At 53.3% G+C, this 23245-nt stretch overlaps 1 protein-coding gene and 2 pseudogenes across 1 annotated transcript; 2 read left to right on the plus strand and 1 right to left on the minus strand.

Moving 5' to 3' along the window:
- The first annotated feature begins 635 nt into the window (after positions 1-635).
- LOC129201104 (olfactory receptor 14C36-like) lies at positions 636-1570 on the plus strand (annotated as a pseudogene).
- Positions 1571-8080: 6510 nt separating this feature from the next.
- LOC129201105 (olfactory receptor 14A16-like) lies at positions 8081-9034 on the minus strand (annotated as a pseudogene).
- Positions 9035-18179: 9145 nt separating this feature from the next.
- On the plus strand, positions 18180-22414 carry LOC129201113 (olfactory receptor 14A16-like). The gene is made up of 2 exons (XM_054812276.1): positions 18180-18440; positions 21482-22414. The coding sequence occupies exons 1-2, from the start codon at positions 18180-18182 to the stop codon at positions 22412-22414; spliced, it is 1194 nt and encodes a 397-aa protein (XP_054668251.1).
- The last annotated feature ends 831 nt before the right edge of the window (positions 22415-23245 follow it).

Raw genomic sequence — 23245 nt, forward strand, 5'->3', positions numbered from 1 at the left:
CAATCTGCTTGGTGAACCTGGATTTCTTTGCTCTCAGCAGCAGCCTTTTTCTTTTCAGAGGAACACCTGGGGTGATCATCCTCCAGCTCCAAGCTGCCAGCACAGGGCAGCTGAGAACAGGGCTGATGGGCAGAGCAGCTCTCCTCTCTCAGCACTGTGGGGGAAAGTCCCTTTGCCTCGCAGGACCCACAAGATTTCACTTGGAGTGCCTTAGAAATGTCAGGGATTTCCTCCATCCCAAACCACTCCACTTGCAACTAGAAGAAGAGAAACAACCCCAAATCCCCTCAGCCCTCTTCTGCACTTGGGCAAATTGCAAACCACAGTGCTGAAAAGCTTTTTGATATATCATGAGTGCATTTAATTGGACATCCCCCTGCATTCCTAGTTCCCTCTCGCTGCACGGCAGGAAGGACTCCTCGGGAGCCCATTGCAGAGTCCTTGCTCCCAATGGCACCCTCAGCCAGCAAAACCCAGAGCTCAAGTAAGAGAGCTGCAGAGAGGTCTTCCAGAAAAAGAAAGAGTCATAATGTGGGGTTGCAATGAGACGTACAATATGTTTAGTTTGGAGCAGTCTGGCTGAACTCAGCACTGCCTTCTCCTCTTCTACAGATAAGCTTACCCAGAGGAAGCAAATGTTCAACCATAGCTCCATCACTGAGTTCCTCCTCCTGTCATTCGCAGACACACGGGAGCTGCAGCTCTTGCACTTCTGGCTCTTCCTGGGCATCTACCTGGCTGCCCTCCTGGGAAACGGCCTCATCATCACCGCTGTAGCCTGTGACCACCGCCTCCGCACCCCCATGTACTTCTTCCTCCTCAACCTCTCCCTCCTCGACCTGGGCTCCATCTCCACCACTCTCCCCAAAGCCACGGCCAATTCCCTCTGGGACACCAGGGCCATGTCCTACGCAGGATGTGCTGCACAGCTCTTTCTGTTTCTTTTTTTCATTTCAGCAGAATTGTATCTTCTCACCGTCATGGCCTACGACCGCTACGTTGCCATCTGCAAACCCCTGCACTACGGGACCCTCCTGGGCAGCAGAGCTTGTGCCCACATGGCAGCAGCTGCCTGGGGCAGTGGGTTTCTCACTGCTCTGCTGCACACGGCCAATACATTTTCCCTACCCCTCTGCCACGGCAATGCTGTGGACCAGTTCTTCTGTGAAATCCCCCAGATCCTCAAGCTCTCCTGCTCAGATGCCTACCTCAGTGAGGCTGGGTTTATTGTGGTTAGTGTCTGTTTAGCATTTGGTGTTTTGTTTTCATTGTGGTGTCCTATGTGCAGATCTTCAGGGCCGTGCTGAGGATCCCCTCTGAGCAGGGACGGCACAAAGCCTTTTCCACGTGCCTCCCTCACCTGGCCGTGGTCTCCCTGTTTATCAGCACTGGCATGTTCACCTACCTGAAGCCCCCGTCTGTCTCCTCCGCGATCCTGAATCTCGTGGTGTCACTTCTGTACTCAGTTTTACCTCCGTCTGTGAACCCCCTCATCTACAGCATGAGGAACCAGCAACTCAAAGACACCCTGAAGAAGCTGTTTCAATCAGTAGTCTTTCAGAAGCAATAAGCTGCCTGTGTGTCTTCACAAGGTATTTCCAATATATCGGGGGAACCCACTGTGCTTTGGTTGTTTTATATAGGATAATTATATTTTCCCAGTGTGATGGGTTTGCATGGCAAGGCTTTGGTAGCGGGGGGGCTACAGGGGTGGCTTCTGTGAGAAGCTGCCAGAAGCTTCCCCTGTGTCTGACAGAGCCAATGCCAGCCGGCTCCAAGATGGACCCGCCCCTGGCCAAGGCCGAGCCAATCAGCGCCTCTGTGAGAACATATTTAAGAAGGAAAAAAAAAACCAGTTAGAGAGAGCTTTTGCAGCGGGAGAGAGGAGTGAGAAGCTGTAAGAAACTCTGCAGACACCTAGGTCAGTGCAGAAGGAGGGGCAGGAGGTGCTCCAGGCACCGGAGCAGAGATCCCCCTGCAGCCCGTGGTGAAGGCCATGGTGAGGCAGGCTGTCCCCCTGCAGCCCATGGAGGAAGGATGAGGGGGTGTAGAGATTCCACCTGCAGCCCGTGGAGGACCCCACGCCGGAGCAGGTGGAGGCACCTGAAGGAGGCCGTGGCCCGTGGGAAGCCCACGCTGGAGCAAGTTCCTGGCCGGACCGGTGGACCCGTGAAGAGGGGAGCCCATGCCAGGGCAGGTTTGCTGGCAGGACTTGTGACCCTGTGGGAGAGACCCCACGCTGGAGCAGTTTGCTCCTGAAGGTCTGCACCCTGTGTGAGGGACTCCATGCTGGAGCAGGGGAACGATGAGAGGAGTCCTCCCCCTGAGGATGAAGAAGCGGCAGAAACACCGTGAGATGAACTGACCGTAACCCCCATTCCCTGTCCCCCTGTGCCGCTGAGGGGGGGAAGGTTGAAGCTGGGAGTGAAGTTGAGCCCGGGAAGATGGGAGGGGTGGGGGGAGGTGTTTTAAGAGTTGATTTTATTTTCTCATTCCTCTACTCTGTTTTGCCTAGTAATAAATTAGATGAATTCCCTCTCTAATTTCAGTCTGTTTTGCTCGTGACGATAATTAGTGAGTGATCTCTCCCTGTCCTTATCTCGACCTACAAGCATTTCGTTATGCCTTTTCTCCCCTGTTTAGTGAATGAGGGGAGTGAGAGAGCGGCTCTGGTGGGCACCTGGCCTCCAGCCAGGCTCAACCCACCACACCCAGGAACATATGCATCTACGCCACTTCTCCAGAGGCACAAATGCAGTCTTTCTGACCCACATGTCTTTGCACATGTGTCTGGCACAATGGCCCAGCTGGCCTCCTCACATCTCTGTAATAAAAAGGCATTTTCTCAACGCCAGGGTCTGGAGACTGGGTTCTTCTTCCAAAGCCCAGGTCAGGAACCGGCTGAAGAAATTGCCCCCACAAGGCCGTGCTGCTGTGCTTGGTTTCTCCATGGGCTGAGGGGAGGTGGGCATGTGGCGATGTGTTAGAGAATGCGACCAGAGTGAGCTTTCACTGGTGGCCTCACTAATCTGTGTCCTGGAGTCGGCTGGCATGGAGTTAATTTTCTTCCTAGTAGCTGGCATAGTACTGTGTTTGGGATTTAGGATGAGAATAATGCTAATAAGACACACATGTTTTGGTTGTTGCTAGGCAATGTTTACACCAAGGCAAGGACTTTTCAGCTTCCCATACTGGCCTGCCAGTGAGGAGGCTGGTGGTGCCCATGGAGCTGGGAAGGGGACATGGCCAGGACAGCTGACCCAAACTGGCCAAAGGGATATTCCATACCATATGACATCATGCTTATTTTATAAATGGGGGAAGCTGGCCGACAGCTGGGACCACGGCTCGGGAACTAGCTGGGCATCTGTGGTCTGGGGGTTGTGCGCAATTGTGCTGTGCATCACTTGGTTTGTAGATTATTTTTTATTGTTGTTGTTGTTGTTATTTGCTTACTTTTTCTGTCATATTAAACTGTCTTTATCCAACCCACAAATTTTACCTTTTTTTCCTGATTCTCTCCCCCATCCCACTGGGTGGGGGCAGTGAGCAAACAGCTGTGTTGTGTCTTTAGCTGCCTGCCAGGTTAAACCACAATCGGCCACTTCCAGCACTGCCCGCTCTGCACAGGTCTATGGGTGAGTTGTGCTGCACGGCCATTTCCTTCCTCCTGCTGGGCTCAGTGCCTGTACGGGGGGAATAACCAGACCTGCTCGACATCTCTCCTTGTCCAGACCCTGGCAGACCTGGAGCAGGGATGTCTGCTAAACCTCACATGGGATGCGGACAGGGTTGGGTAGGTTCCAGGACCTGGAAGAGGCTGTCTCAAGTAGGAGAGTAGTTCAGCCCACTGCTGAACGAGGACGGTGATCTCATGAAGAGGAGACACGGATGGGGTTCAGGGACCCAACGCCTTTTTTGCTTGAGTTTTTACTGTCAAGGTCTCTGTGCTCAATGAAGGGGTTCATGGAGAAGGACGGCACGTATTGGCAGGAGCCTCATGAGATCCCAGACGGACAAGTGCCAGTTTCTGCCCCTGCAGGGGACTCACCCTGGCAATGGCACAGCCTGGGACCTGCCTGGATGAGACCAGCCCTGTGGGAAAGCTCTTGGTGGTCAGCGAGCTGGACAGAAGGCAGCCGTTGTGCCCTGGCAGCAAGGGAGGCCACCAGCTGTACAACCAGGAGCATGGCCAGAAGACTGAGGGCAAAGAATTCTCTGGAATACTCCATCCACATTTCAGACCCCCAATTCAGGAACGATATTGCCAAGCTGGAGTGGGTTTAGCAAAGGGCCCTCAGGACAACCCGGGCCTGAAGCACTTTGCTGTGAGGACAGGCTGAGGGAACTGGGCTTGTCCAGCCCAGAGCAGGGAAGGCTGGGAGGGCCCTCATCCCAGCCTGCTCGTACCTACAATTAGGTCATGCAGAATGCGGAGCCAGGCTCTTAATGATGGTGCATGTTGGGAGGAAAAAACCAATGAGCATTCAGCCTGGAGATAAGGACAAAGGTTCCACCATGAGGGTGAACTCCTCACTCCTGGGCTCTGCCTTCCAAGCGAAACCCCTCCAAGATGAAGTCCCAAGTGTGGTTCTGAGGCTAACTTGGCCCGAGATACCCTCCCGACAGTGAGGTGCAGATACATCCAAGCAAGATTCAATTACTTTAACCTCCAGTGAGTCCAAAAAGGCCTTGCAGAGACATGGAAGAGGCTGAGGATCACATTGCCACACGTCCCTACTCCTTTCCTGGTAGGATCTTTCCCCAGGTCTCCCTGGTCCTTGAGTCTCCTAGCAGCCTCTGTGGCAGCAAAGCTTCACCCATGTGAGAGCAAGATGCAGCTGGGGAGCACTAGTGCCAGTTGGACACAGGCGAGTGCATGGGACCAGAGGGGATGCACCCGAGGGGTCTGGGGGAAATGGCTGGTGTCATCGCAAGGCCGCTGTCCTTTGTCTTTGAAATGTCATGGCAATGGGGACACACACACACAGAATGATCATTGTTAGAAAGTCCAACCAATGGCCAGTTTCTAGAGGCATCCCTCACTGAGAAGTGCCGGGGGCAATGCTGTCTGACCCCTTTAGTGATGGCGCGGACAATGGGACAGAGTTCAGTCTCAGCATGTTCGTGGATGACACTGAAGTGGTGGGAGCCCTCCATTGAGTAAGGGGTGTGGAGGGGAACTAGATGATGCCCAGAAATATCTCCCACATTTAATTACTCAATAAATCTTTACCTGGAGTTCTCTATAAAGACAAAACAGGCAGAGGAAAGAGAGAGGGCAGAGAGGCTGAAGAAGAGATGGGAAATATGTCGATATAGATGTAGTATATTTTCAGAACAAAATTTCTCCACTCAGAGCACTGGTAGGAAAAGTATTTTGATAAACAACTGCATATAAATATGCTGGCAGAGGGAAATTACTGTAGTGTACTCATGTGGTCCTCCCAAATTAAAAAAAAAAAAAAAAAAAAAAAGAACTGAGCCCAAATAGCTGACATTCTGAAAAGGAAGATTGTTTTCAGGTATTTTTAGAATAATTTTTAAGTAGGTTTCAACTCGAGACTAAGACCTACATTCAGGTCTGGATTCATTTGCCCACATAGAGAGGCTGTTGCTGTCTGAGCTGCCCTGGCTTACAGAAGTGCCCATGAGGTGCTTGGAAATGTGACCCAGGGCTCCCTTCTGGAGCATTAGCTGGTCACCAGGAAATCTCCAGGCATCTCAGCTGAGACAACTTCTTTCTCTCCATTTACTACAAAGGCAAGTCTAGACATCTGCATTGAGGTGCCTGGTGTTGGGTAAGGACAATCTCATCTCTTTCTTCACCTAAAATAGAGCGCCAATCCACATACCCCCGAGGGAATGTGAAGGCAGTGGGTCTTGCTGATTTAGGGACTCCTTCCAGAAGTGCTGGAAACACAGATATGTTGGCCATGGAGAAGCAGAGCGTTTCACTGAAGATGGTCACCCTTCTTCTCTGTAACAGTCGAGAGAGCTCAGCCCCTCAGAGTGTGACTGGCTGTGTGAAAGGGCGAGCAGTGGCAAGGAGAGTCCTGGGCAGGGAGGTTTTAGGGCACTGAACTCCACGTGAGACACAGATATATTGTTGTTAATGTTAGAGGCCTGATTATGGCAGAACGGTTCAGAAAATGTCCAAAATTAAAATGAAGCAACAAAGAAATTAAGGAAACAATTTAAAGAGAAGGAAATGTTCTGCTTCTGTGGTGCGCTGTCCCTGGCTGGAAGGCACCTGCCCACCAAGCCCCTCTATCACTCCCCCTCCTCGTGGGTGGAGATGAGGACAGGGAGATCACTCACCAATTACCATCACAGGCAAAAGAGGCTCAACTCAGAAAATGAATGTCATTTATTACCAATCAGATCAGAGTGGGATAATGAGAAATAAAACCAAATCTCAAAACACTTCCCCCCAGCCCTCCCCCCTTCCTGGGCTCGACTTCACTCCTGATTTCTCTGCCTTCTCTCTCCAAGTGGCACGGGGGGATAGGGAATGGGGGTTGCAGTCAGTTCATTGCATGTTGTCTCTGCTGCTCCATCCTCCTCACATTTTTCCCCTGCTCCAAAGTTTGGTCCTTCCCACGAGGGACAGTCCTTCATGAACTTCTCCAATGTGGGTCCTTCCCATGGGCCGCATTTCTTCATGACCTGCTCCAGCGTGGGTGCCTTCATCAGGGTGCAGTCCTTCAGGAGCAGACTGCTCCAGCATGGGTCCCCCGTGGGGTCACAAGTCCTGCCAGAAAAACTGCTACAACGTGGGCTCCTCTCTCCATGGGGTCACAGGTTCTGCCAGGAGCCTGCTCCAGCACAGGCTTCCCATGGGGTCACAGCCTCCTTCAGGTGTCTCATTCATGCTGGAAGGCACCTCGGGAGGTGTCTGAACCTCCTGCTCAAAGAAGGCTCAGACCAAACTACTCACAGCTTTATCGAAACACATCCTGTTTGCTTTCTGGGGCAGAGACGGTGCACACTCCCTGGGAAATGGCTTCCAGCATTTGACTATCCTCATGCTGGAAAACTCTCTCCCTATATGCAGCCTGACCCTCTCTTGTTTCGGGCCATTGCCTCTTGTCCTTACATCTCATATCACGCACATAAGCCTGACTCGGACTTCCTGGGAACAGTGCAATGCTTCTGCAAGAACTTCCCTTCTCCAGGCAGGACAAGCCCAGCTCCTTCAACCTCTCCTCATAGGCAGCGTCCTGACATTCTTGAGGGCCCTTTGCTCAACCTGCTACAGCTTGCCAACGTCCTTCCTCTACTGGGGATCTGAAATTGGGATGCAGTAACCTGGAAAATCCCTTCCCCCAATTTCCTGGCCGTGCTCCTGCTCTGACAGCCCAGGATGCTGGTGGCCTCCCTTGCTGCCAGGGCACACGGCCGCCTCCTGTCCAGCTCCGTGCCCACCGAGACCTTTCCCACAGGGCTGCTCCCAGCCAGGCAGCCCCCAGGCTGTGCCATTGCCAGGGTGAGTCCCCTGCAGGGGCAGAAACTGCCACTTGCCCTTGCTGGAGTTCAGGAGGTTCTTGCCCATAGATGCTCTTCTCCTCCTTGAACCATTTCCCTGAGCACAGAGGCCTGGAGACCTTTTCAGTAAAGACTCAGGCACAGAAGGCATTGAGTCCCTCAGCCCCACCTGTGCCTGCTGTTATTAAATCACCCTCCCTGTTCAGCAGCAGCAGCAGGCTGGCATTTCAGTTGTTCAGCCTAAAGGTCATCTCTAACAGGTCTCTAACAGGTGATCAAAGCTCATCTTTTCACTCTTGACTTTCCCAGGTGACCTCTGCCTTTCCTGAAATCCTACCTGCACAATGAAGTTAATGGCCAAAATTTTCTTGTTTGTGGAAGGATCTCAGAAAGGCACTGCAGGGCCCTTTTATTTATTTTTTATTGTAACACACAGAGAGCAAGGCTCTCCATATACACAGCCACTCAGTCAGAAAAGAAAGCAGACAGTGAATGAGAGAGGGGATGACAACATCATTACAAGTAAAACACCACCCCCCAAAAAAAAATACAGACAGACTGGACCTGTAATAAGTTCCATCATAAATAAATGCTATGCAGAAGAGGGGCAGTTTTTTGCTTCTGAATAACATCCGGTCATCAGTTTCCACACTGCATCCTTGAGCTCCTTGTTCCTCATGCTGTAGATGAGGGGGTTCACAGATGGAGGTACCACCGAGTACAGAAGTGACACCACGAGATCCAGGGTTGTGGAGGAGACAGACAGGGGCTTCAGGTGGGCAAAAGGTCCAGTGCTGATAAACAGGGAGACCACGGCCAGGTGAGGGAGGCACGTGGAAAAGGCTTTGTGCCGTCCCTGCTCAGAGGGGATCCTCAGCACGGCCCTGAAGATCTGCACATAGGACACCACAATGAAAACAAAACACCCAAAGGCTAAACAGACACTGACCACAATTAGCCCAACTTCCCTGAGGTAGGCATCTGAGCAGGAGAGCTTGAGGATCTGGGGGATTTCACAGAAGAACTGGTCCACAGCATTGCCGTGGCAGAGGGGTAGGGAAAATGTATTGGCCGTGTGCAGCAGAGCAGTGAGAAACCCACTGCCCCAGGCAGCTGCTGCCATGTGGGCACAAGCTCTGCTGCCCAGGAGGGTCCCGTAGTGCAGGGGTTTGCAGATGGCAATGTAGCGGTCGTAGGCCATGACGGTGAGAAGAAACTACTCTCCTGAAATGAAAAAAACAAACAGAAAGAGCTGTGCAGCACATCCTGAGAAGGAAATTGCCCTGGTGTCCCAGAGGGAACTGGCCATGGCTTTGGGGAGAGTGGTGGAGATGGATCCCAGGTCGAGGAGGGAGAGGTTGAGGAGGAAGAAGTACATGGGGGTGTGGAGGTGGTGGTCACAGGCTATGGCAGTGATGATGAGGCCGTTTCCCAGGAGGGCAGCCAGGTAGATGCCCAGGAAGAGCCCGAAGTGCAAGAGCTGCAGCTCCCGTGTGTCTCCAAATGCCAGGAGGAGGAACTCAGTGATGGAGCTGCCGTTGGACATTTGTTCACTCTGGGCTTGGGGAACTGTTCAAGGAGGAAAACACAGTCAGTTAGCGGAGACTTCTCTGAGCAAAATGAAATCCATTACCCATAGACTCTGCCCCTACTGCATACAGCCCTTCTCATTTCCCAGGAGACCTCCTACACTTCCATGGGTGCAGCTCTGGTTGGTGCTGGCTGATTTTGCTGTGAGGAGCAGAGCCTCTGCCCGCTGGCTGCCGAGGAGTCAGCCCTGCTCTGCAGCAGTGGGTTCATGGGAACGGTGGGGACAGGGGCCAGTCCTGGGGTTTGGCTTTGTCAGGTGAATCCGCTCCTAACGAAAAAGGCCTGTCAGCATCTGCACTCTGCGGACTAAGGAACTAGGATGGCCGAAGGCAGTTTGAGACATCTGGGAGGTGTTCTTGGATGTCAGAAACCCTCAGCATTTCTGCTGCACTCAGGGAGCACAGAGTGAGTCGTGCGAGGCAAGAGGATTGCCTGTGGCTTAGAGCAGAGTGAGGGGAGCTGGTCTGTCCCTCCGTCTTGTTCCCAGCTTGTACCTTCATGAGGTGGAGAGTGACCACACTCTTAGGTTATGTCATACAACCAGACACTGCTGAGAACAGAGGCATCCAGCGCAGACCACAAAATGTCTCACCCTTTCTCAAGGTCTCAGCACCCCACTTCTAGACAAGAAGAAATGCGGCTCATTTCACCAACCCAACAGCTTTTCCTTGGTTGTAGCATCTCGGCATTTCTCCATGGGGCTTTCAGATAACACAAAGGTGCTATGGGGCAGGCTTGCATCCTGGAGGGCAGCTCACACCTTGGAGGGACCCCCCAAGGACTTAGCCAAGTGTCCTAACGACAGCACCTGATTAAGGGAAATCCAGCTCATTCTCCAGCCCCACAGACTCCATTGCCCACAGCCCCACACGTCAGAGGAAAGCTGGGACACTTGTTCCCAAGGACATGCCCACATGAATGGATGAACAAGATCAGCCCGTGACTCTGCAGCTGAACCTCCCACCCCCAGGGAGTCTGACCGCAATAAAAAGATAACTTTAAAACAATCACAGGGAGAAACAAGGAAAAGCACAGGGAGGGTCTGGCTGAGAGAGGCCAGGGCAGAGACAGCCGGGCACTCGGGAAAGCGTTACCCTCACCCAGCTGTGCATGTCACCTCCCAGAGACTGATACTGTAGGACAGTTGCCTTCCATCCGATTGCTGGTCAGCGGGAAATAAATATGTGGCAGGAGGGATGCCCTTTGCCTCTTCTGCTGGTCTGCTGGACAGAGAGGTGACTCCCACCCTAGACCCCAATGTCCGTGAGGGCCAAGGATGTGCTGGGTGGGAGAGACGAAGGGGGTTTCTCAGGGAAGGCATCTGCACTGCAAGGGGTGGCCGGGAGGTGCCCGTATCTCCCCTGCAACAGGGTTTCCATGAGCAGTTCCTTCCTTTCCTGCCCATCTCTCCTGCCTGGAGCTGTCCCTGCCAGGAGCTCTTTCTCTGGCCCCACGTCTCTTCTCTGCTCACAGACCCCATGCCAGCCCCTGTGTGCCCAGCTCTGCCCTGCAGCCTCTCTGTGTGTGTGCAGGGGCTACAGAGAAGGTCACACAAAGCCTGATGAGACTGGAAAGGTGATGCTGGTGCTGTCTGTAGCCCCCACAGCTGCACACTGAATCACAGATGAGGAAAGCTCCTTAGCCATACAGGAGACCCTCCTTTGACCTCTGGATTCAAAAGTCCCCTTGGAAATGTCCCACTGCCCAACCAGCCGACCAAGATGAGAAACCTCAAAAGACAGACACCTTCCCTTACAGGGAAAACCATCTTGAAAAGACCCCTTGGAAATCCCCAGGGCTACCCTGGAGCTGTGAGCAACCCTGACCCACGCAGCACCCTCTCGACAGCAGAAGGACCCTGCCCTGACAGAGGTCGCTCCTTCCACCCACAGCTGCTCCCCACAGCGCCATGGGGAGCTCCCCGGGCAGGCTGAGGGTGACCCTGGCAGGCGGCAGAGTCCCTGTGCCAGCACACAGCCCCTGGGGTGCAGGGACCCTGCTCGGAAGGACAGCCCTGGGCACCCCTGGCTGCACACCCACCTGCACACCCCTGCGGCCGTTCCTGGCAGAAGGCAGCCGTCATGCCCTGTGCCTCTGACGCTGTGGCAGGGAAGCCCTGCTCTGCAGCACGTCCTCCTCCTCCTCCACACCACAGACGTTGTGAGCGTCCTCCTGATAGATCCCACAGGCTGTGGCATGTGCCAGCTTTTGGAGGTCTCTCCAGGAACTGCAGCTGCTTTGTCCTGCTGCCACAGACCTACCGTGCCAAGTGCTGTGGAGATTTCTCCTCCTTTTAATTCGCAACATTCTCACACCCCAGACTGCCTCTTTCCTCTCTTCTCCTCACTCCTCTGCCCTCGCTGCCTGCAGGCAGTACCCTCAGCCCTGCTGCGCTTTGCAGAGGAGCTGCTCCTGGGCAGAGCTGTCTCTCTGCAGCGCTGCCCGCTTGCCATGAACTCCCTCCATCCCAGGAGCCCAGCCCAGCTCAGCAGCAGAGGACCAGCCCAAGGCAGCACTTTCTCTGCCCCCTCTGGGCTCCCTCAGAGAATGTCCCTGGGGCTCCAGAGGAACCTGCTCTGAAAAAACCTGAAGTCATTACTGATATTTCTGCCCTGAGCTGGGGAAGAGACAGAGTTAGTTCAAAGAATCCCCTCTTCTTGTCCCACTACGGACAGAATACCCAGACAGTCAAAGGGAGACATTTCCTATCCCTCCTGTACCCATGGAAACCACAGGTGACATCTGGGCTACCAGAGGGTGTGCAAGACATGTGCAGGTAACTCTGAGCTCTGATGGAGCGATTCAGAAGGACAGGGCAGCATCTTGGTTCATTGTTTGGAGGCTGGTGGGACTTTCCTTTGGCCAGCTGAAGTGACAGTAGATGCCCACATTTAGAATAATGAAGCCTGTCCCTGCTCAGTATGGCCAGGACAGCTTATAGAGGTATTCCTCTGAGCAAACAGAGTCATTGCCATTGGGAGAGCTAAGGCTCTCTCCCTTCTCCACCAGACCTTCATTGACAGTTATGGCAGGCTTAGGTGAGGAGCCATCAAGAGCTGACTCCATGTCGGAGAGAGCCACTCTCAGCTGCCCCAAAATGGACCAGCCACTGCCCAAAGCTGAGCCAATAAGCAATTGCAGTGGCATCTCTGTGATAACCTCTTGCAGAAAGGGTAAAACCCAGTGTGCAGCAGCTGTAAGAGAGAAAGTACCCTGGAGGCAACAAGGAGAGTGAAGAATGAGGTGGGGATGAGAGAGAGAGGCTGGGTGGGCACCTGGTGGCCAAAAGTCAACCCACCACCCCCTGACATTCACAGGACAGCACTGTGCAAATGCTGCTTTCGGTGTCTGGAGGTTCTTTGCATCGGCTTTTCAGCACAGCTGGCAGATGCGCCAAGAAATGTGATGCTCACCTGGATCTGAAAAGCTGTGTCATCCTTGTCAGCCTTGGCTCTCATAGCTAAGAAATGCTGGAGTCTCAGCTCCCAAGGGGAGTGAGGAAGGAGAGGAGCAGAGCGCAGATGCCAGGTCGCAGAGTGGCAGAGTTTGGCCCGTTCCGGGAACGTTCAGTGGGCAGTATCACTCAAGGGGAGCAGCATTCAGTGCAATGGCTTTTCAGGGGCAGCATCCTCTAAGCACATAAAGCGTCCATGCCGATAGTCCAGCAAACAAGTGGACGTCTCAGGACAGCAGCTTGGCTAAACAGGCACCTTGTCGGGATGCTCCATCAAAAAAGGGAAGCGCAGAGGTTGTGGATAGAGGACCTCACTTCAAAGGAGGAATTTAGAAACAGGGAGGGCTTTAGGAAAGACAAGGCTCCTGTGGAGTTGATACTTGCTTGGATGTCCAAGGGCATCAAGATGAGCTGTTAGTATTGAAGTTACAGTTCAAGAAGAGTCAACAAAATTAATGTGTGGGCACTGCTGAATTTTGCCAGAGAAGATGCAGAACTGTCTGAGGTACTCTTTGTCCTCTTTGCCTCTGTCTTCACCAACAAGGTCTCCAAGGACTTTGTGCCTTGAAGCAGGACTCTGGAGGAGAAAGACCAGCAGTGGATGTGGACCAAGCCAGGGGTTACTTGATCAAGTATTAACAGTCCACAGAACTGGCAGGGCTGTATCCAAGGGTGTTGAGGGAGCCAGCTGATATCATAGTGAGGTCAGCCTGTGTTGTCTGTGTGGCACAGAGCGTGCCTTTGGATTTGGTTTCTGTGTATCTGAAAGAGAGGGTGACTGGATGAACCCAGGGCAGATCACGCTTGACTGTCCTCATTCCTTGCTAAGATGAAAGGACTGCATTTCTTGATACGGGAGCAGCAGCGGGTTTCATTTACCTGGAGTTCCTTAGGGCTTTCAACACCATTTCCCACCATATCCTTGTCTCCATGTTAGGACATTTCTGATTGCCCAATCCTCTATCAAAATAGCAATGTGAGCAATTGCATGACACTACAGGTGATGAAAGGGGGCACTTATTTCATGGATTTGCTGCCCAAGGAACCCCAGCAACCATCTCAGGAACTCCACAGAGAGTACAAAATAAGCAAAGGGCTGCATCACAGGAACCCCACACAGCCCTGATGACATCCTTTTGCTCTGCACACCTGCTAATCCTTTCCCCATTGGCCGTGATTTTCTTATTTTGGACCCTCCTGTGGTGGGTGAAGGATCGGGCATCTGCCCACGTACCAAAACAGCTTGTGCCTTTCACTGTTGCCCAAGTAGAAAGGATTCAGCTGAAGCTGAGGGTGAGAATTCACTCATGGGCACCCAGGAATTTCAACTTTATTAACTTCCTGTCTTCTAAAAGCCTGAACAAGTGGTCAGAAGAGAAAGATGAAATGAGAGAGGATACTCACTGTTTTTTCAGTCCATACACAGCTGGATTTTGTCTTCATAGATAAGGTTTAATTCAGGTTATTTTTGCTACCAAGCGTGGTTTTTGAAAGTGTTCTGATATTGTGTGATTCCCTTTTTAGGTGCTAAAGACTGTCTAGAAAAGCACCGTCAAACATAAATAGCTGTACGGAGTGCTTTCCCTAATGTTGACAACATGAAGGGGAAGGGACAAAAGTTCCATTCAGGCTGGAAGTGGCCTTGCAAGATGTCTATAGACCAACATTGTGCTCAAAGCAGGGTCACACCAGGTTGCTCGTGGCTTTATCCAGATGTCTCTTTGAAACTTCCAGGGATGGAGGCACTCTACACTCTCTTCAAAAGGTCTTCCCAGGTCTGATTTGCCTCATGCATCAAAAATTTCTCCCTATATCGAGCCTGAGCCTCTCTTGTTGCCCGCTGCCTCTTGTCCTTGTGCCTTGCACCGCAATGTCTTCTTGGAAACTGCACCGAGGCAGTGCAAGGCTGTTCCATCCTCCCCCAAAAGCCCTCCGTTCTCCAGTCTGAACAAGTCCAGCTCCCTCAGCCCCTCCTAACAGGGCAGGTGCTCTAGCCATGACCATCTTTCTGGCCCTCCACTGAACTGGCTCCAGTTGGCCAATGTCTCTCTGGCATTACAGTGCATCAAAACATGCTAAAGTGTTCTGGATGCGGTCTAACGTGTGCTGAGTAGAGGAAGATGATAATCACTGCCACTGACTGTGCTCCTGCTCATACAGCCCAGGGTGCTGTTGGCCTTTGCTGAACGGCTCATGGTTTGCCTACTGTAACCCAAAGACCACCACAGCCTTTCCTGCAGAGCTGCTTCCTATACCTCGGCAGTCACAGGCCTCTGGCTTTGCAGGGGCTCAGTCCACCTCACGAGCAGGACTTTGGATTTGTCCTGACTCCATATCGCGAGGTTACCTCTGTGCCTCCAGCCTGTCTAGGTCCCTTGGGACGGCAGCCCTGTCCCCCAGTGTAGTGTCTGCTCTCCTCAAAGCGCTCTGTCATCTAGAAATCATATGAAAAAATACTCTCTCATCTTCTCTGCATCATTAAAAAGGCATTAAATGGGACAGATTGCAGGACAGACACCTGCAGGACCCTGTTAGATAGACACATCCAGGCACAGTAGCACGCCTTGACCACACCCATCCAAGCCTGAAAGTCCAACTGTCTTTTTGACCATCTACCTGTTCATCTATGTAGACCATAATGACCTTACTGGGACACCAGAACAGCGTGGGGAATGATGCTGAAAGCCTTGCTGACTTTGAGGTAAGGGGCAACCGCTGCTCTCCCCGCATCCACCAATCCTGTCCTTCCATCACAGAAAGCAAAAAAGATGAGCAGGCACAGTCTACCATGGGTAAATCCAGTCACCTTCTCTTAATGCTCCCCAGAAATGGGATCCAAGTGCACGTGCTCTGGGGACAGCCTTTAGTTCCCCTGCTCATCCTTTTGGGTCTTTTTCAGAAAGTACATGCAGCATTTGGGTGCTGCCGGTTGGCAGGGACTTCCCCCAGTCTCCATGTCCTTTCCAAGATGATGGAGAGTGGCCTCCCTGTGGCATCGGCCTGCTCTCTCAGCTCCCTGGGATGCTGCCCCTTCACTCCCACAGACTGGTAAGGATTGAGCTTCCTCAGGTAACTCCTGACTTAATCCAAATTCACCGACGGTTGTTCTCCTCCAGAGTCCTGCTCCAGGTAGAAAAGCCTCAGAGACCTTTCTGGAGGAGACAAAGGCAAGAAGGACACAGAGAACTCAGATCTATCAACACCTGCTCTTACTAAATTCAGCAGTGGCCACTCATTCTCTTTGTTTCTTAACTGTTCCTGAAGCAGCAGCAGCAGCAGCAGCTCCTTTTGGTGTCCCTGTAGCCCTTGCAAGGGTCTACACTGGGAAGCTTTAGCTTCCAGGAAACCATCCCTACTTCTAAATCCCTCCTTGAGTCCCAGCATCCACCTCTTGGATGCTTTCTTTTTTCCATGGAGCTTCTTCATGAGGTCCCTTTTTAGCCAAGTTTCTGTCCCGAGATACCCGGTTGTTTTCCTGTGTATTAATGCGGACAGTTCTTTTGTGTGGAATGTGGTGTCCTGAAAGACCAGAAGTTCAGTGCAGCTCTGCTGCCCTTGAGTGCTGCTGCTGCTGCTGTGGGATTGCCCCCAAAAGTCCCCTGAGGAGGCTAAAATCTTCTCCTCTAGAGACCCAGCATCTCTACTTTGCTGCAGTCCTTTCTCATTCCCCTTGTGAGCTGAGATTTCATGGTCACTACAGCCCAGGCTCACACTCATTTTCACAGCCCTGATCAGCCCTCCCTCTGCAGGGACTGGATTCGGGTCAGCATCACCTTGGTTGGCCTACCTTGCACCTGTATAAAGAAGTTGTTCCAAGAGACCCAGAAGCCTGCTGGACAATATGCACCCTGCTGTGCACCCCTTCCAGTGAGCGCCAGAGTCATTCAAGTCCCCAGTAAGACCTGGCGTCATTCATCTGGAGACTTCCTTGGGTTGCTTAATTAATGAAGGCGTAGTCCACTTCCTTACCCCGGTTGCAGGTTCTTCATCTCCCACCAGGATGCCACACTAAGTGGCCTGTCCTCTCACCCTCACCCACAAGGCTCACACAACCTGTTGCACATCCCGTAGAGGAGCACCATACGTACAACAAGCTCCTTCAGACGGAGGTCATCCCCCACCCCATCTTCCCGGCCTGCCTCTCCTGAAAAGCCCGTACGCACCATGGCAGCACCACTGTGAGCTGTCCCACCACCCCTCACCATTTACTCCATCAATGCCAAGAGTCTATAGTGGCACTTGGGACTCCAGCTCTCCAGCGGTCTGTGCCCCAGGCTGAGGCCATTGATGCACGTTTGGGCTGCAGCACCTCAGCCGTGGCACCAGGGAGAAGCTCAGACTTGTCACAGGCAAACCCAGGACCAAGTACCCAAGACCCATGCTTTGCATGAGACCAGAGACATGCTGGAGGAGATGGCAGATGTCAGTGTGAAGGCATAGAAAGAGGCAAATCTTCTCTCCCCAAGGCCAGAGGCAAGCAGGGCTGGTCTCTGCTGTCCTGGCAGGAGAGGGCTTTGCTCTCCGTGGTGTCTCTGCAGCCCCTGAGAGCCTGTGGTGGAGGCGAAGCTGATCTCAAGGAAGGACAGATGCTGCTGAATTGTCTTTGGGTGTGGACATCCTGTGATCCAGGAAAACTCTGAAAATCCTTGGGCGGTTCCTTGCTTGTATCATCAAGTGAGTGAATAAGAGGTTGTCTTTAAGAAGAACCAGCAGACTTTGGGAATAGGCAAATGAGTGGAGATCCCAGTGGGATATGCTTCCTGTGCATGAACTTCTGCATCAACTGGATGGAGCTGGGTCAGACCCCGTCTCATTGCAGTGGTGGGATTCAGTAGCTGGCCAACAGAAACTGATGCAATCGGACATGCCATCTGGAGTGTCTGTCTCACACCCACTCTGGACGCAGATGCCTTTCCTGTAGGTCCTGTGCGGTCCCTGCCAGCCACATGCACTTGTGCTGGAGGGCCCCGGCATCTCACATCATAGCACTGCAGGCCTGTGTTTGGCTGTTGAGTAGCTGCCCTGAATTGGCTTGGGCAACGTAGGGATGTCCATGAGACATCTGCCATTACAGTCAAAGGTGATCTAGTATCTACAGCTGATGCAGAAGATGGCTGATGGCTATGGCAAAGACTCCTTCTGGCCCCCTGACTACCTCAGTAGGCTGCCCTGGACGTAAGGAGTAGGGAAAAAGTTCAGTTGTCCAAAATGTGGGCATCTGCTGTTGGCCAAAGGTATTCCCCTCTAAGCTCCAAGACCATGCCTCCAGATACTGCCCTGTCTCTATGAACGGCTCCATTGGAGCTTGCAGTTCCCTGCACATATCTTGGACCACGCCTGACACCTCAGATGTCACCAGGTGTTTGAGTCTGAACAGGTGACTCCTGGCCTCCATCTCCAGTAATTCCCATGGGAACTGAGACAAGCAGCTCCCAGGCAGCAGGTGCCTATTTGGTGCCCACCTGACCTGAGGCAAGAAGAATCCCACCTCCTGAGGCTTTGTGGGAGCCATAGGTGAGAGCTGAGTCCCCTTCCAGCCCCAGGACTGCAAACCAAGGATGAGATGCCTCAACTGAGTCAGCTGAGTCCCTTCCCTCAGCAGGGGTAAAGGAGAGCCCTCGCTGTCCCTACCTGGGTGTCCCGTCTAATGCCGACACAAGGAAAGGAGATTCTTATGCCCAACGCTTTTTTTATTAGGAGGAATGACTCTGCCAGAAAGTGTTTCTCCCCAGCTGTGGGAGGGAACATCAGTGATTCCTTCAGCCTGTTTCACAGCAGGTTCCTCTGGAGACCCAGCGACACCTGGAGGGAGCCCAGAGGGGGCAGAGAAAGTGGCACCTTGGGCTGGTCCTCTGCTGCTGAGCTGGGCTGGGCTCCTGGGATGGAGGGAGCTGATGGCAAGCGGGCAGCGCTGCAGAGAGACAGCTCTGCCCAGGAGCAGCTCCTCTGCAAAGCGCAGCAGGGCTGAGGGCGCTGCCTGCAGGCACTGAGAGCACACAAGAGGAGTGAGAGAAGGTGAAAGACTTCTGGTGTGGGAGCTCACCGGGGAAAGAAATCTTCCCAGCCCTTGACACGGTAAGTCTCTGGCTGCAGGGCAATGCAGACGAGTGCCTGGAAGTGTCTCCTAGACCTGGCCCATGCCACAACTGATAGGACCTGTCAGGATGGCTCTCCTGGCTTTTCAGGTGTGGAGGAGAAGGATCTGCTCCAGAGCAGGGCTTCCCTGCTGCATCCTCAGAGGGACAGGGCATGATGGGTCCCTCCTCCCAGCGATGGCTGCAGGGGTGCCAGGCTGGGTGTGGGGCTGCCCTGGGCTCCAGGCAGGGTCCTTGCAGCCCAAGGGGGCTCTGTGCCAGGACAGGGACTGTGCTGCCTGCGAGGAGCAGCACTCAGGTTTTCTGGGGAGCTCCCCACGGTGCTGTGGGGAGAAGGTCTGGGTGCAAGGAGCGACACCCGGCAGGGCATGACAGGGCAGGGTCCTTCTGCTGTTCAGAGGCTGCTGCATGGATCAGGGCCGCTCACAGCTCCAGATCCTCCCAGGGCTGGAGGGTCCAGGCAGGGGCTATCTGGAAACAAAGGTGCTTCCCTCAGGCTTCAATTTCATGCTTTGGGGGTGTGAAGGGAAACGGAGCTGCTCACATTTGAGAAGTGACTGAGATTCTTAACCATTACGTGGCATGATCAGAAGGTCTTCTAGGAACCTCAGAAAATGCCTTCGCCTACCCCTCAGCCTGCAGGCATCACCAGCATCACCTTGGCTGGCAACATCACGGTTCGTCTGACCTGCTCTTTACCCGTCGGAAGCAGGGAGATGTCTCTAGGCGGTGCCCTCCCAGGGAGAGTTTTCTGTAGGACAACACTGAGTGCACCAACGGTGGGATGGGGTCTCTCAGAATTTCCTGTGAGGAAAACATTGTGGGGCAAAGCAGCAGGTTGAAAAGGACCAGGAAGCCGAGGGGTGGGCAGGGAAGAAGATGAAACTGAGAAGGCAATGTCATGGGAAGGAGAATTGGGAAAGTTCCCTGTCACCCCCTCCAGTGCAGACCCCTTCCTCTGAGCAAGCCCCCTTGCCTCCTGTCTGACCCAGCAAAGTCTCTGCCCTCGTGGCCGTGGGGCACAAGGCATCAGCTGCCCCCTCTGCAGCCAGAGCTCCAGCAGAGCAGCGGTGCCTCTCTCCAGCCCTGTGCCCATTTTTCTCTGCGCAGCACAGGGGCTGAGCGTGACTGCCTTGCAGCATCGCTGTCTGGGAGGCTGCCTGCACGGCTGGTGAAGGTGACGACTGTCTTAAGTGCCTTTCCTTCTGTTTGTGGTGCTGCTCCTCCTCTTCCCGCCTGTCTGTGCTGCTCCTGCTCCTGCTCGTGGGCTCTGTGGGGTTGGGGGAGTTTCAGACAGTGACCCTTGAAGCCCTGCCAGGCAGGGGTCTGCATGGGAGTGAGGTGCCCCAGCCCCCTTCGAACCCACGGGGGCAGATGCGTCCCCCAGAGCGACTCCGGGATCACTTCAGCACTTGTCTGAGCTGCTCCTTAGCCCCTGCACACACAGAGATTTCTCTGGCCGGTGCCCTGCTGCCAGGAGGGGTCTGTAGGGAAGAGCCGAGCACACAGCGGGTGGCATGAGAGCTGTGAGCACTGGCAGGGAGGAGACTTGGGGGCAGAGAAACGGGTCCCAGCAGGGACAGCTCCAGGCAGTGGTGACATGGGCAGGGAGTGAGAGGGAGCTGCTCCCAGAAATGCCACGGAGGGGGCATTTGGCATCTCCCTGCCATGCCCTGCAGTGCAGACACTTTCCCCAGAGCAACTCCCTGGTCTCCTCTCCCACCCAGCAGATATTCCCACCCTTAATGTCACAGGGACTTGATCATGCGTTTCCTTCCCAGCGGCCCAACCACCGAAGAGGAGAAACACTCAAGCGTCCAGCTGTGTCTCCCTCTCCTGACTCCCTTGGCAGGAGTACTTTGGCATTTTCCCCTCTTGTCCCTGCCGCCCTTGTTCTTCCCCGTTAATCGCTGGTGTGAGGGGCGAGGACTAGGGTGCAGCTCAGACACCAGTGCTGCATGTTGTCTCATGCAGATGGATCCATGGAGGAAAAGCATCCGCGTCCTCTCCTAATGTTTGGGGCTCTGGGCACTGCGGTGTATGGGGCCAGGAGTGAGCTTACTCTTCCTGCAGGACCCCTCATATTTATGACATTCAGGTATTTTCTTGGGGGGAATGGGTGGGAGTGGGTCCTGCTTGGCTGCAGGCTGCCCTCCAAAAGGGCCTAGCTCTCCCAGGGCATCTCTGTGTCACCTAGCAGTCCCATGGAGAAGACAGGCAGCTGCAATGAGCCCTCTGTGTCCCTGCCTAGGAGGGGAGAGCTGAGATCCTCCAGTGTCCAGTTTCTTCTCAGAGGAACATCTGGGTGCAATCGTCCTCCAGCTCAAAGAGGTGCCAGCGCAGGCCAGCTGAGACCAGGGCTGATGGACAGATCGACTCTCTTCACTCCGCATTGAGGAGCAGTTCCTTTGTCTCTCAGAACCCACAAGGTTTCCCCTGGAGCGCAGAAGAAATGCCAAGGGTTTTTGCCTTTAAAAAATCCCTCGGGTGTGGATAGGCAAACAGAACAAAGTAAGCAAACGGAAATGCCCACAGCTCTACTCTGCAGTCGGGTGTAGTGGGACCAACAATCCTGAAAAGCTCTTTGCAATTATGAGTGGACTTAACCTGATATCACCCTATGTTCCTGTTTAGCTCTTGCTGTAAGCGGGACAAAGTCCTCCAGAGCCCCCAGAAGAGCTCCCTGCTCCTATGGCACCCACAAGCAGCACCAACCTGAATGTAGCAAAGACACCTGCCAAAGGTCTTCCTGAAAGGGGAAAAGCGCTTTGGGAGGTTTCTATGAGAAATGCAGTAGGTTAAGCTCTATTCTAACTCTTCCCTGTCTTTTCCTCCATGCACAGACCTCTGTGAGCAGCAGCTGCAGATGGCCAACGGCAGCTCCATCATCACTGAGTTCCTCCTGCTGGCATTCGCAGACACACGGGAGCTGCAGCTCTTGCACTTCTGGCTCTTCCTGGGCATCTACCTGGCTGCCCTCCTGGGAAACGGCCTCATCATCACCGCCATAGCCTGTGACCACCACCTCCACACCCCCATGTACTTCTTCCTCCTCAACCTCTCCCTCCTCGACCTGGGCTCCATCTCCACCACTCTCCCCAAAGCCATGGCCAATTCCCTCTGGGACACCAGGGACATCTGCTACCCTGGATGTGAAGTGCAGGTCTTTTTCTTTCTCTTTTTGATTTCAGCAGAGTATTTTCTCCTCACTGTCATGGCCTACGACCGCTACGTTGCCATCTGCAAACCCCTGCACTACGGGACCCTCCTGGGCAGCAGAGCTTGTGCCCACATGGCAGCAGCTGCCTGGGGCAGTGGGTTTCTCACTGCTCTGCTGCACACGGCCAATACATTTTCCCTACCCCTCTGCCACGGCAATGCTGTGGACCAGTTTTTCTGTGAAATCCCCCAGATCCTCAAGCTCTCCTGCTCAGATGCCTACCTCAGGGAAGTTGGGCTAATTGTGGTTAGTGTCTGTTTAGCATTTGGGTGTTTTGTTTTCATTGTGGTGTCCTATGTGCAGATCTTCAGGGCCGTGCTGAGGATCCCCTCTGAGCAGGGACGGCACAAAGCCTTTTCCACGTGCCTCCCTCACCTGGCCGTGGTCTCCCTGTTTATCAGCACTGCCATGTTTGCCTACCTGAAGCCCCCCTCCATCTCCTCCCCATCTCTGGACCTGGTGGTGTCACTTCTGTACTCAGCGGTGCCTCCAGCCATGAACCCCCTCATCTACACCATGAGGAACCATGAGATCAAGGATGCCCTCAGGAAACTAATGACTGGATGATTTTCAGAAACAATAAAATGCCTGTTTTCTTCTTCAGAATATTCATAATATATCTCATTACAGGCCCAGCCAGTCTTCTGGAAGTTTTTTTATGATGATTTTGGTCTTGGGGGAAGGGGGGCGGCATGTTATGTGTGGGTTATTTGTTTCTTTGTGTTACTTATCTGAATGCTTTCCACAAAGAAATGTCTTTATTTGACCCATTTCTAATTCACAATCTATCCAGCTTTTGTGTGACCTGGAGGCTGTGCAAATGAGGAGTCATACCCTGTGGGTGTTTAAACAAAATAAAGTGCCCTGCATTGACTCTTTTTTCTGAGCTCCTTCCTCCAAGACCTCCTGTGGTGGGTTGACCCTGGCTAGGGGCCAAGTGCCCACCAGAGCCGCTCTATCACTCCCCTCATTCACTAGACAGGGGAGAAAAGGTATAAGGAAACGCTTGTGGGTCGAGATAAGGACAGGGAGAGATCACTCACTAATTATCGTCTTAAGCAAAACAGACTGAACTTAGAGAGGAAATTCATCTAATTTATTACTAAACAAACAGAGTAGAGGAATGAGAAATAAAACCAAATCTTAAAACACCTCCCCCCACCCCTCCCATCTTCCCGGGCTCGACTTCACTCCCGGCTTCAACCTTCCCCCCCTCAGCGGCACAGGGGGACAGGGAGTGGGGGTTACGGTCAGTTCATCACACGGTGTTTCTGCCGCTTCATCATCCTCGGGGGACGACTCCTCTCATCGTTCCCCTGCTTCAGCATGGGGTCCCTCTTACAGGAGACAGTCCTTCACGAACTTCTCCAACGTGAGTCTCTCCCACGGGCTACAGTC

This window comes from Grus americana, unplaced genomic scaffold (assembly GCF_028858705.1).
Source record: "Grus americana isolate bGruAme1 unplaced genomic scaffold, bGruAme1.mat scaffold_778, whole genome shotgun sequence".
Taxonomy (NCBI): Eukaryota; Metazoa; Chordata; class Aves; order Gruiformes; family Gruidae; genus Grus; species Grus americana.

Bases quoted from the DNA above. Each gene is read 5' to 3' on its own strand.
- LOC129201113 (XM_054812276.1), top strand. From the start codon at position 18,180: ATGCCGACACAAGGAAAGGAGATTCTTATGCCCAACGCTTTTTTTATT. The intron at 18,441-21,481 runs GCGCTGCAGAGA...GACCTCTGTGAG, and splicing joins GAGCTGATGGCAAGCGGGCA to CAGCAGCTGCAGATGGCCAA.